The sequence below is a fragment of the Pipistrellus hanaki genome (genome assembly GCF_964339955.1).
Source record: "Pipistrellus hanaki genome assembly, chromosome: 2".
Taxonomy (NCBI): Eukaryota; Metazoa; Chordata; class Mammalia; order Chiroptera; family Vespertilionidae; genus Pipistrellus; species Pipistrellus hanaki.
Genome location: NC_140504.1, coordinates 78127487 through 78140311, shown reverse-complemented (window position 1 = coordinate 78140311; position 12825 = coordinate 78127487). Strand labels below are relative to the sequence as shown.

Sequence of the window (12825 nt, the reverse complement as noted above, 5' to 3'; positions counted from 1 at the left end):
CAGAATACCATAAACAATGCTCACTGTCTTATTAGTTTGGGTTTCTGTAACAGAATGCCATAGACTGAGGCTTCAAAAATAAACAGTTATTTCTCATGATTCCAGACACTGGAAGTCTGCAATCATGGTGCCAGCATGGTCGGCTTCTTGATGTTTCCCTCTTCCTGACAGTCATCTTCTCATTGTGTCCTCAGGTGGAAGAAAGAGAGAGGGGAAACAAGCTCTCTGTGCCCTTCATAAGGACACTAGTCCCATCGTGGGGGCTTCACCCTCATGACTTCACCTAAACCTAATTACTTCCCAAAGGCCCACTTTCAGATATTATCACATTCAGGGCCTGGAGTTTAACCTAAGAGTTTTGTGGGAACACAGACATGCAGTCCATAACACCTTCACAGTATCCTCTCCGGAGTTTTCCACAGAATATATTGGTTCTTATGCTAAAATCTAGTTAATACTCTGTCTCTCTGTATTGCACTGTGTATTCTTAGAGGACAGCCCTACCTGATTTACCTGTGCCTAACAAATCCTGGTACAGTAGGTGTTCTGTACATTTTAGTTCCCTTATCCCTACTCCAGCATAGTTATTTATTTTCACTGATAATGTCCTGAGGATCTCTCTCAAATCCTCCTCAAAGACCAGCTGCCTATTTTAACTGTGGAAATCAGTTCTGGCCTGGACTAGATTGCACATTTTAAAATGTGAAATCTAGTGTAATCCTGTTTTTGGAATATCTGGTTGCTTATATTGCTTCTAAACTTGCATTTTTTCCTTCTAAATAAGGAACTCTTACAAAAATGTGACCTGTAATGTCTTTGTTAGCTTTCCAGGAAGCTGTGTAAAGTGCCCTGGAGTGCTTAGTGAAAGGAAGTGGTACATTGCAAGTCTGTTTCAGTCACACCTAAGCCTAGCAGCAGAAGCCTTTCAAATTTATCTTTGTAATGCACATGTTGATGAGGTGGGATAAGATCCTCTAGACCAGGGTTATTCATTTGAGCTTTCTGCAATGAGGGGTATGTTCTAGATTGGCTGTGTCCAATAAGATGGGAAAATAGCCACATATTGGCTTCTGAACACTTGAAATGTAGCTAATAAAGCTGAGGAGCTTAATTTTTAATTTTATTTAATTTGATTGGTTTAAATTTTAAAAGCCCTATGTAGTTTGCGGCCCTCCAACTGTAAACAAAGTCCAATGGAATAATATTTGCTATGGATCCCAGTGGTGGAGAGAGAATGGAAAAGACAGTCATGAAGTTTAAACTTTTCTCCATAACCATTGAGACATCAGGTTCTATTACTCTTTCATAATCTCTTTTTTTATTTTCATTGCACTTTAAAAAGTGGCCATCACTCATATTTCTAGTCAATTCTAGAGACTTTTGCAAAGATGAATCTTAATAAATCACACTTTAGTCAACTTAATTATATTATTGGTCTGCTCAAATATCTTCTGTGGCTCACAATTCTCTCTTCAGAACTCTCTTTAGTCTGCATTAATAATCTTAAGGGTTTGCTCTAACCACAGTGTTCAACTTGTCCGTAATTCTTGCCTTTACCATTTCTGATACTTTATCATTTTTCTGTTTAAATCCTTCCTAGCTTTAAGGTCTAAATCCCAGCTTCTAGTTTGTCTTTCTTGAACGTTAGTGATCTTTTAAATCTTATATTGTGATTACCAATCCTTAGCAGTTATAATCATATACTTCTAGTACCATCTTTGTCATATACAGAAGTAAAAAAAAAATTCAATTATAAATTTATAAGAACATCCAAAACATGTTCCTGTAGAAATAATGAAATCTACTATATATATATATATATATATATATATATATATATATATATATATTTTTTTTTTTTTTTAAATATATCTTATTGATTTTCTACAGAGAAGGGAGAGGGATAGAGAGCTAGAATCATTGATGAGAGAGAAACATTGACCAGCTGCCTTCTGTACACCCCCCACCGGGGATGTGCCCACAACCAATGTACATGCCCTTGACTGAAATCAAAACTGGGACCTTTCAGTCTGCAGGCCGAAGCTCTATCCACTGAGCCAAACTGGTTTCAGCTACTTTTTATATTTTTAAGCTGCCCTCACAAGTCTTATTAAATCTAATTATAGCTTGAATTCAGTTAATTAAAAAGAGTGGTCCTTAGCTTCTGCTATTCTTTGGTTCTTTTAAACTGTTCTCTAAATGTTCAGATTTAAAAAAACCCAAAAAACTGTAGATGTTATTATGGTTCCTGGAGATGTCTGTGGTATTGAAGGATTTAAATTTTTGTTTGTAACTTGGAGAGTAAATATCTTAAAGGCAAAAGTTCATTTATTCATTCTACAGATACTTATTTAGGTACTTGTTTTACAGTAGCGGTAATTCTACGAGTTGAGTATCCTATCTAATAAAAAGAGTAATATGCAAATTGACCATTACTCCAGCACACAAGATGGCCATCCCCATGTGGACATAAGATGGCCACCACAAGATAGCCAGCAGGGGAGGGCAGTTGTGGACAATCAGGCCAGCAGGGAAGGGCAGTTGCGGGGACCAGGCCAGCAAGAGAGGGAAGTTAGTGGTGACCAGGCCTGCAGGAGAGGACAGTTAAGAGGGAACAGGCCTGAAGGGGAGGGCAGTTGGGAGGGACCTGGCCTGTAGGGGAGGACAGTTGGGGGGGGGGGGACCAGGCTGGCAGGGGAGGGCAATTAGGGGCAATTGAGCCAGCAGGAGAGCAGTTAGGCATCTATCAGACAGGCAGGGGAGTGGTTAGAGGGTGATTAGGCTGGCAGGCAGAAGCAGTTAGGGGCAATCAGCCAGGAGGGCAGGTGAGCAGTTGGGAGCCTGCAGTCCTGGATTGTGGGATTGGGCCTAAATGGGCAGTCAGACATCCCTTGAGGGGTCCCAGATTGGAGAGAGTGCAGGCTGGGCTGAGGGACACATTACCCCCCGCCCCCCCCCCCCCCCCCCCCGTGCATGAATTTCATGCACCATGCCTCTAGTATATTAATAAAAACAAATTAATAAAAACAGACAGAAACTCCTGTCTGCATAGAGTGTAAATTCTAGTTGGGTATTTTATATTATCCACCCTTCTCCCCAGACCAGTATGCTGCTTAGATGTAGTGCTCATTGAGTAAGGAAATAATAAACATTCTATTCCAATATTCCACACATTTCATTCCATTGTATGTTATTTAAGTTGGAAGTTAAATTGTTATTTATTTAAAGTCTAAAGATTGTTTCTTTCATATCATTCAAAACAGAATGTCCCGAAGACGTTGCTCCTACTGTTGGATTTTCCAAAATTGACCTTAGACAAGGAAAGTTTGAAATCACCATCTTTGACTTGGGAGGTGGAAAAAGAATTCGGGGAATCTGGAAGAATTACTATGCTGAGTCCTATGGGGTAATATTTGTCGTGGATTCCAGTGATGAAGAGAGAATGGAAGAGACAAAAGAGACAATGTCAGAAGTGCTAAGACATCCTAGGATATCGGGAAAGCCTATATTGGTGTAAGTAACATTAGTGTCATTGTAAATTTACCTGCAGCAGCATTAGCCAATAAAGAAATTTATCTAAGTTACAAAATACTGAATAAGCTAAAATAGTCACACCCTAGTATAATAAAATGTTCTTTAATTAACTGGGAGCTCTTAATATACTGAGGACTTGTTAGAATACTATCCATAGGTATTAAGGGTTGAGGCTATGTTATGAAAAAGCCTTACAATTATAGCTCCTGGGTATTCAGAGATAAACTCTTTGTGTTATTTGATAATTTTCTTTTTTCAAATTTTGCATTTTGAAATGGCTTATTCACAGAGTTCTAGAATATTTAAAAAAAATTTTCTTCTTTAATAACTAATTTGCCTTTGTCCTTTTTTTTCTTGGAGTATTATTGTTTCAAAGTTATTTAAAGGGTTTATTATTCTTATGCCACTTTGCTTTCTCAACTTTCCTTCTATATTTCAAAATTAAACATATAATCTGTCACTTAGTCATGTCATTCTGTCCAGCTGCCTAAATTTTTTTTAACTTTTGCATTATTTGTTCTCATAACATTTCTGCATAGCAAACACTAGAGGGTGCCATAACTCCACAAGACAGTAAAGTAGTTTAAATTGCTCTTACAGTTGAAGCGAATGTGTGCCCTGGCCTTCTTGTGCATTTGCCCTCCTTCTTGTTGTTCATTACTAAAGATTTAAAAAACTAGACAAATGTGGTTAAATGAGAAATTGTGAACATGGTTTTTCAGTGTCTTCAACCACAAATGAATATATTTAAATAAGACAATTTGGTAGCTCTAATTACAAAAAGTGAAATTTTATTGCATCATTTATTGATAAAACTTATATGTTTAATTTTTATACATTTAACTAATTAGAGAAATTATTAATACAATCCTCACCTTTCTTTAATCTAAAGGAAACTTTAATAAATATATGTAAGAATAGTGAACTTTATTGAACCCCATAGGCTAAATTAGTCTCTACAAATGTTTAAGTGGAAAATCAGCAACTTCTAAAGTAAAATATAGTAATGACTGATATTTATTTGTAAAGTAATTGAATATGATTGTTTAAATCTAATAGTTATTTAACTATTTCATGCATTATTCATTTATGCATATGTTAATTCAACAAATATTTATTGAGTAGTGTTCTGGTGATGGAGACACGTTTGGGAACAAAAATAATAAAAATCCATGTATGACTTCAGGAGCTTATATTCTAGGGGGTGAAACACACTGAATATAATAAATAAATTATGTCACATATCAGGGGATAAGTGCCCTGAAAACAAAGCAGGTAAAACAATATTGGGAATCCTGTGGTGATGGTGGTGACAGGGACACGTTATTCTTATACTCAGAATAAACATAGTAGATGTTATTGAGAGGATGACACTTGAGTCAAAAGAACCAGTTACACAGATGGAAGTGGGAAAGTCCCTAGGCAGGAGCATGCAGTGATGTGACTACAGTGATTACTGATCAAATGATCCTCAGCAATTCTGTCACCTCTCTCCGCTGTGAATTTCTAGACCAGAAAGAGAAAATCCACAGCAAGGGTGATTGCTTCACCATTCTAATTTCATAGTAAGACCTCACAAAGACATGAAAATTAATTACAGGTAGTATAATATATTATGAAATATGGTTTGCGTTTTGACCAATTTTTCTCAAGGGAGTTTTACAACCATTGAAGTTTTATTAAGAAAGTAAACTGCTTTTGAAATGAATGTGCTTCAAAAATATACAGAATGTACAAAAAAATTATACTTTTAATAAATTTAAAAGATTTAGGGAAGGAGTTTTTTAACAAAATGATTGACTTACCATGCAGAGTGAACCACTTCTATTTTGATGAATTTCCTGTGCATATTTTTGTAAAAATATAATATATGCAGTGACCATATAATATATACAATTTTATACCCTATTTTTATGTTTATATCCCTCTGGAATATCTTTCCAGGCCCCATATTTGAAAGTTCTGTTTCTTCCTCTTGATGTTACTGACTGAATATCATTCATATGCTTCCTACTTTCTATTCTCTTTGCTCTTACCTCCTTTCATCCCTTCTTCACTTCCTCCATGTTACTGAGAGCAGTAGTTTCCTAACAAGTTTCCCTCCCTGCCAGCAGACTCACCTATTCTCCAGTCTCCTTTGTGTTTCTAGCAGGAGCTCTTTTATTTGATGTTTTTAAAATTATAAAGCTGGCACTGGCATTTAGATGCTTTTACAAGTGATATAAAGCAAGAATATATAAAGAATACAAGCTTTTTTCTTTAAAATGAAAATTTTATCATTTTGCTACTCCTCTCTTAAAGATCTTCAGGTTGCCTTTATAGAGCCATGCAGTTAGGAAATTCTATTTTTCAACTGATATAACTCTAGCACCTAATAGTTGTAGCATTGAAAAGTCTAGTGGGTAACAAGTGGGAAGGGCCTCCAGCTGAATTCTACAAGCTCAGTACTAAGGGCTGTTGCAGTGGTCGGCAAACTCGTTAGTCAACAGAGCCAAATATCACAGTACAAAGTTTGAAATTTCTTTTGAGAGCCTAATTTTTTAAACTTAAACTTTTTCTAACACCACTTGTTCAAAATAGACTCGCCCAGGCCGTGGTATTTTGTGGAAGAGCCACACTCAAGCAGCATGTGGCTCACGAGCCGCTGTTTGCCAACCACGGGGCTGGTGGATTATGGAGAAGTATGGAGAGGGCACCTGACTTAGGAGGCAGTTTACAGTACTCCTTGTTGCATACAGCTGCTTCCTTTCTGCCCACAAACATCTGGACTTCTCAACGGCAAAATCCAGATACAGCATTTGATTTCCTTTTTTTTTTTTTTTAATATATTTTATTGATTTTGTACAGAGAGGAAGGGAGAGAGATAGAGAGTTAGAAACATCGATGAGAGAGAGTCATCGATCAGCTGCCTCTTGTACACCCCCTACTGGGGATATGCCCGCAACCAAGGTACATGCCCTTGACTGGAATTGAACCCGGGACCCTACAGTCCCCAAGCCGACGCTCTATCCATTGAGCCAAACCGGTCTCGGCCAGCATTTGATTTCTTCTGTTCACCCCTTGTCTGAGCCTGCACTAGTTTACTAGTAGGTTCCACAAAGCCTCTTAGAGCTCACTTAAACACCTAGATAATTTTCTTTTCCCACTCTGTTATGAGCACATAGTGAACAACCACAGACCTCAAGAAGATCCAATCATTCAACAGAAGAAAATAAACCTGAAGAATGAGAATCTTGTCCATAGTCATAAAATTACAAATTGATGGAGCCAGATTCATTCATAGTACGGGAAGCAGGGTAGATGACCACAGAGGTCCTGGACAGTCTACCTCTGCCTAACTTGGTCATGCACATGAGTCTGACAGCAACTGTCATTGCAAATGAAGCCTCAGCCAAATTTCCCTTTTTGTCATAGACTTGAGGGTTCTCCTAAAAGATCAGAATCATACAACATCACTAGGCTTCTGCATTTTATGAGCTCAGAAGTTCTGTTCCGCAGATAGTGAGTGGCTATCTCTTCTATAATAAAAGCAGCTGTAAAGTATTGTAATTGTACATTTGTATTCAACCATATATATAGTAACATGAACCATACTGTAGTTATTCCAAGAATGCATTTCAGTAAAAAGATAAAAGTGATTTGTATTCCTTCTAAAGAGAGCAGAAATAGATTGCCATGCAAACCTTCTGTTCTGTAATTCACCTGTTTATTTTCCAAGAAATCTTTTTCTCTCATATCTATATAGAGATTAACTTTAGCCTATATTCTGATTTTACGGTGTGAATTATGTTATCTATCCTCATGCCTATTTGTAACTTAATTTTAAACCTAAAACTTGGTAATCTTGACAGATAAAGAAGAAATTTCCAAGAAAAAGTAAATAACTTTAACAGTAATTCCAAATTTGAAGCTCAACATCCACCATAAAAAGTTTCCATTAGTAATACAAGGTACTGTTTGTTGATGATCCATGGAAAGAACTCAGCTGGGAGCTATTTTAAACATCTCAGCCTATTGAATTTTCAGAAGCCCAAGGTTACACTGATGTTATAAGAAGACACATGCTCTTTCTACATCTCTCTCTTGTGTGGTCTTGAAAGTTAGCTTCAGAGAAACAGTAAATTACCCTCTTTTTTATGGTTGAATCTCCTAATATTTATTATTGGAATAACTCTGGAGATCCAGGTTAGTATTTCCTCCCAGGATAATAACAATTCTACCTGTGTTAGCACATTTGAACTCTTGGAATGGCCCTACTGTCTCATTACATACTGTCTGCTTTTCTGTGGAGTCATATGACCTAACTTTTGGCCAAATTTCACAAATTGGATACTTTACAAGAAAAGTGATGAATATAGAGGGATTTCACTAAGGGAAGAAAACAATATCTCTGACATGATCTTACTACATGTTATGAACATTTCAATAAAAAAAGACTTTTTCCCCACATTAAATCTCCTGTTCTCATTCTGGAGATATCAGAGGGGCTTGGATACTTGTTCTGAAAGCAGATGGATGACACCGCGTCAATATCTAAAAAAAGAGATTGTTGATTTAGAGGTTTGTGCACCTGGGTGGCCTCCCGAGACCCAGTTAAATCACATACACAATTCTAAGTGCATGCACATTTTTCTTGGGAGCAGAATGTACCTCTCATCCAACACTGAAAGGAGTTTATGACCAAAAAGCTTAAAAACTATGACAGTGAGTTTCCATATTAGATGGCATAATTACGAAGCTTTTATTATTACTTTTTCGAATATGGGATTTTCATCTCTGACCTTTATATGCCTACTTGACTCACTTTCTTTCTAGATAATATTGTAGGCAAATATTACTTTGCAAGTTTTGGGTTTTAAAAATAATTATATTCTTGCCGAAACCGGTTTGGCTCAATGGATAGAGCGTCAGCTGAGGATTGAAGGGTCCTGGGTTCGATTCCGATCAAGGGCATGTACCTTGGTTGTGGGCACATCCCCAGAAGTGGGTATGCAAGAGGCAGCTGATCGATGATTCTTTCTCATCGATGTTTCTAACTCTCTATCCCTCTCCCTCTCTGTAAAAAATCAACAAAATATATTTTTTTAAAAATGATCATATTCTTTATCATATGTATCCAGAAGAAGTTAACTTGGTTATGATTTTACTATTACTCTCATTGGAATTTGAATCGAACATACTTTTACTAAGTTAGACCTTTAAGAAATAACTAGAAGGAACTGGGTCCTTTATAGAGTGCTGGAGATCTAGAAGTATGAAAGTATGGATTACCTACGTCACTGATTCACTTCATCCTCATATATAGTGTTGAGTCCCCTAATTTTACTATTTTTACCATCTGAAACCCATTCTCACTAGATTTATAGGGTCCATTGGCTTAAGATTTCTCTTATTTCAGTGAAACTTTACCAAGCTTTCATGTTCATAAATCTTAGTTATGCTGTTGATTCACCTCCACACTTGATTGCTGAGGGTTTCCTTTGTCTCTTAGGGCATCCAGCTTCACTCTGGCATATGGAATTTACACTGAAGCCTCTCAGTTGGTTTATTTCCTACATAATTTATGCACAAGCAACCTGCAGAGGTGCCCATCCTTCCCCGCCCACATCCCAACACACTCTATTTAAAGACAAAATAACAAAGAAAAGCTTGTTCACGGGGTTGTTAGGCAGCAAGATGCTGTCCAGGGAACACCTGCTTCGATATCAGCCCAGACCACCTAAATTTTAGAGGATAGGGCCAGGAATGCATCTGTTTTTCGTTCACACATTTTCCTCGGATAATTCTGGTACACAGCAAAAACTGAGAACTCCTGGGATATGGGAACATGTGGGCTTTGGAGTCAGTCCTTTGATAGCTTGCTCAATCTTTCTGAGCTTCTGTGTCTCCGCTTGTAAATAAGGTTTTAATGCCTGTGTCGTCATGTGAATTCCTAATACTGTGCTTAAAGCACCTAGTGCAGTATTTTGCTAGTGTTCTATAAATGTGATAGTGGATATGAATAATCACTATTGATGATACGTTGTGTCCAAATGGAGATGAATTAGGACAGTGGTCAGCAAACCGTGGCTCATGAGTGTGGCTCTTTCACAAAATACCACGTTTTTAGCAAAGGCCAGCTTAGGAGTACCCTAATTAAGTTAATAACAATGTACCTACCTATATATTTTAAGTTTAAAAAATTTGGCTCTCAAAAGAAACTTGAATCGTTGTACTATTGATATTTGGCTCTGTTGACTAATGAGTTTGCCGACCACTGAATTAGGAGATCCAGTTTGGCAGTGTCTTATCATATGAATTTAGGCTACATGAAGCTTTTGATTAGAGGAGACAGAGTGTAGTGGATAAGAATATGAGCCCAAGTACTCATAATACTTTTATTTTTAATACTGCATACTTTCAGAACTGTAGGTTACTAATATTTTGTGCCTCCGATAATTAAGAATTTTTTTCCATTAAGGTAGTGATTTTAAGGAAAAATTACTATTAGTGCCTACTAACTATGTGAATAAAATATACAAAATGTTCCACAACTAATTAATTATCATGTTATTTTTCTTGCTTAAGTTAGCATGATACTATGGTTTTAAAATACAGCGAAATTGTATGTGATACATTGCTGTGAAAATTTCTGTGCTGAAGTCTTGCTTTAAAATGCTAAGTACTTATAGCTATAAGTGCTGTTAGAAAATTATTTTATAAATCCACCTGGATATAATTACGCAAGTGAACATTACATAGTACTTAATATTCTCTGTTTTCATGATTAAAAAAATTAGGAACAGTTGTTAATAAATATGGGCAAGGCACTAGATAAAAGGATATAGCACAACTTTGGGAGGGGCAGAAGAAATATGTCTGCTTACCACTCATTACCTGGAGAGTTTATCATCAGCTCTACATTTATCTTTGTTATAATGTTCCTGAAACATTTGAAGCTGGCATATGGGAAACATCTTTTTCTTCTGTAATAGTTGATAATTGACATTGTGGAAACTTTCAATTTCTTTATATTTTATATGTTAAAATTATAGTGTTAGGGGTATGTGTATATATATATTTCTGTTCTCTTAATCCCACTGTGCTTTCAGTTAATAATTTTGCTTCATACTTCCTTAAGAAAATAGAAACTGGCATTTATAAGAATTCTCATTTTCCACCACCAAATTTGCTCAACTATCTGATTTCATTCCTAGCCCTCTCCTTTCTTTCTATAATATGGAAGATTATTTCTGCTCCTATCCTAGGCCAGCTTCTCCATTTGTACTCCAGATTCCACCCCTTTCTATTTCATGTTCTCTCTTCCCTTTGTTATATCAAGAGTTTCTCTCTGGATTATTCCCATTAGCAGAATGTGCTCTCATGTTTCTTAGCTTTAATTATTACAGAGTCCTGACTCCACATCCCTCTCCAGCTCTTGACTCCTTTTTATAGTTCTCTATTCTGGTAAGAATTGTCTGTAGTGGCCATTGTAGTTCTTCATCTCCTAGTCTTTCCTCAATATACTCCTGTGCTTCCATCCCTACAATTGCTTGAAACTGCTCTTGTTGGATTCAGCAAAATATCTCCATGCTCCCAAATCCCGTCACTTTGCCATTCTTTTTTTTTTTTTTTTTTTAATATATTTTATTGATTTTTTTTTGACCCCCTCCCTCCCTCCCACACATCCCCTCCCTCCCCAGAGTTTTGTGTCCATTGGTTGCACTTATATGCATGTATACAAGTCCTTCGGTTGATCTATTATCTCCCCCAGATCTTCTTCCCGTCCCCGCTGTAACTTGACAGTCTACTTGTTGATATACTGTCTCTATATCTATCTTATGGTTCATCAGTTTATAATGTTCTTTATTATCCACAAATGAGTGAGGTCATGTGGTGTTTCTCTTTCATTGATTGGCTTATTTCACTCAGCATGATGTTCTCCAATTCCATCCAGGATGCTGCAAATGATGAGAAATCCTTCTTTTTTATGGCAGCATAGTATTCCATTGTGTAGATGTACCATAGTTTTTGGATCCAATCATCTGCTGATGGACACTTAGGCTGTTTCCAAATTCTGGCTATTGTAGATTGTGCTGCTATGAACATAGGGGTGCATATATCCTTTCTGATTGGTGTTTCTAGTTTCTTGGGATATATTCCTAGAAGTGGGATTACTGGGTCAAATGGGAGTTCCATTTTCAGTTTTTTGAGGAAACTCCACACTGTTCTCCACAGTGGTTGCACCAGTCTACATTCCCACCAGCAGTGCACGAGGGTTCCTTTTTCTCCGCAACCTCGCCAACACTTGTCGTTTGTTGATTTGTTGATGTTGGCCATTCTGACAGGTGTGAGATGGTACCGCATTGTTGCTTTGATTTGCATCTCTCGGATAATTAGTGACTTTGAGCATGTTTTCATGTGCCTTTTGGCCTTCCTTCTGTCTTCTTTTGAAAATATTCTATTTAGGTCCATTGCCCATTTTTTAATTGGATCATTCATCTTCCTTTTATTTAGTTGTATAAGCTGTTTGTAGATGTTGGAGATTAAACCTTTATCAGTGGTAACATTTGCAAATATGTTCTCCCACACAGTGGGCTTTCTTGTTGTTTTGTTGATGGTTTCTTTTGCTGTAAAAAAGCTTTTTATTTTGATGTAGTCCCATTTGTTTATTTTCTCTTTAGCTTCCATTGCACTAGGGGTAGTATCAGTGAAGAAGTTTTTTTTTTTTTTTTTGGCATACGTCTGAGATTTTGTTGCCTGTGGATGCTTCAAGTATTTTTATGGTTTCCCGTCTGATGTTTAAGTCCTGTATCCATTTTGAGTTTATTTTTGTGTATGGTGTAAGTTGGTGATCTAGTTTCATTCTTTTGCATGTATCTGTCCAATTTTCCCAACACCATTTATTGAAGAGACTGTCTTGACTCCATTGTATATTAGTGCCACCTTTGTCAAATATTAATTGAGCATAGTGATTTGGGTTGATATCTGGGTTCTCGATTCGATTCCATTGATCTATATGTCTGTTTTTGTGCCAGTACCAGGCTGTTTTGAGAACAGTGGCTTTGTAATACAGTTTGAAGTCTGGTATTGAGATACCTCCTACTTTACTCTTCTTTCTCAGGATTGCTGTGGCTATTCGGGGTCTTTTATTGTTCCAAATGAACTTTTGGAGAGTTCTTTCTAGGTCAGTGAAATATGCCGTTGGTATTTTAATGGGGAGTGCATTGAACTTATAGATTGCTTTAGGAAGTATGGACATTTTGATGATGTTGATTCTACCAATCCATGAACATGGTATGTTCTTCCATC

The 12825-nt window shown here is 36.9% G+C and overlaps 1 protein-coding gene across 1 annotated transcript in view; it reads left to right on the top strand.

Annotated features, from left to right (window-relative positions):
• Positions 1-12825, top strand: part of ARL13B (ARF like GTPase 13B) — a 77639-nt gene that overhangs the window by 17954 nt on the left and 46860 nt on the right. Inside the window, exon 3 of the mRNA XM_084875482.1 lies at positions 3264-3513. Within this exon, the coding sequence (XP_084731608.1) occupies positions 3264-3513 (250 nt within the window). The remainder of the gene's footprint in view (positions 1-3263; positions 3514-12825) is intronic.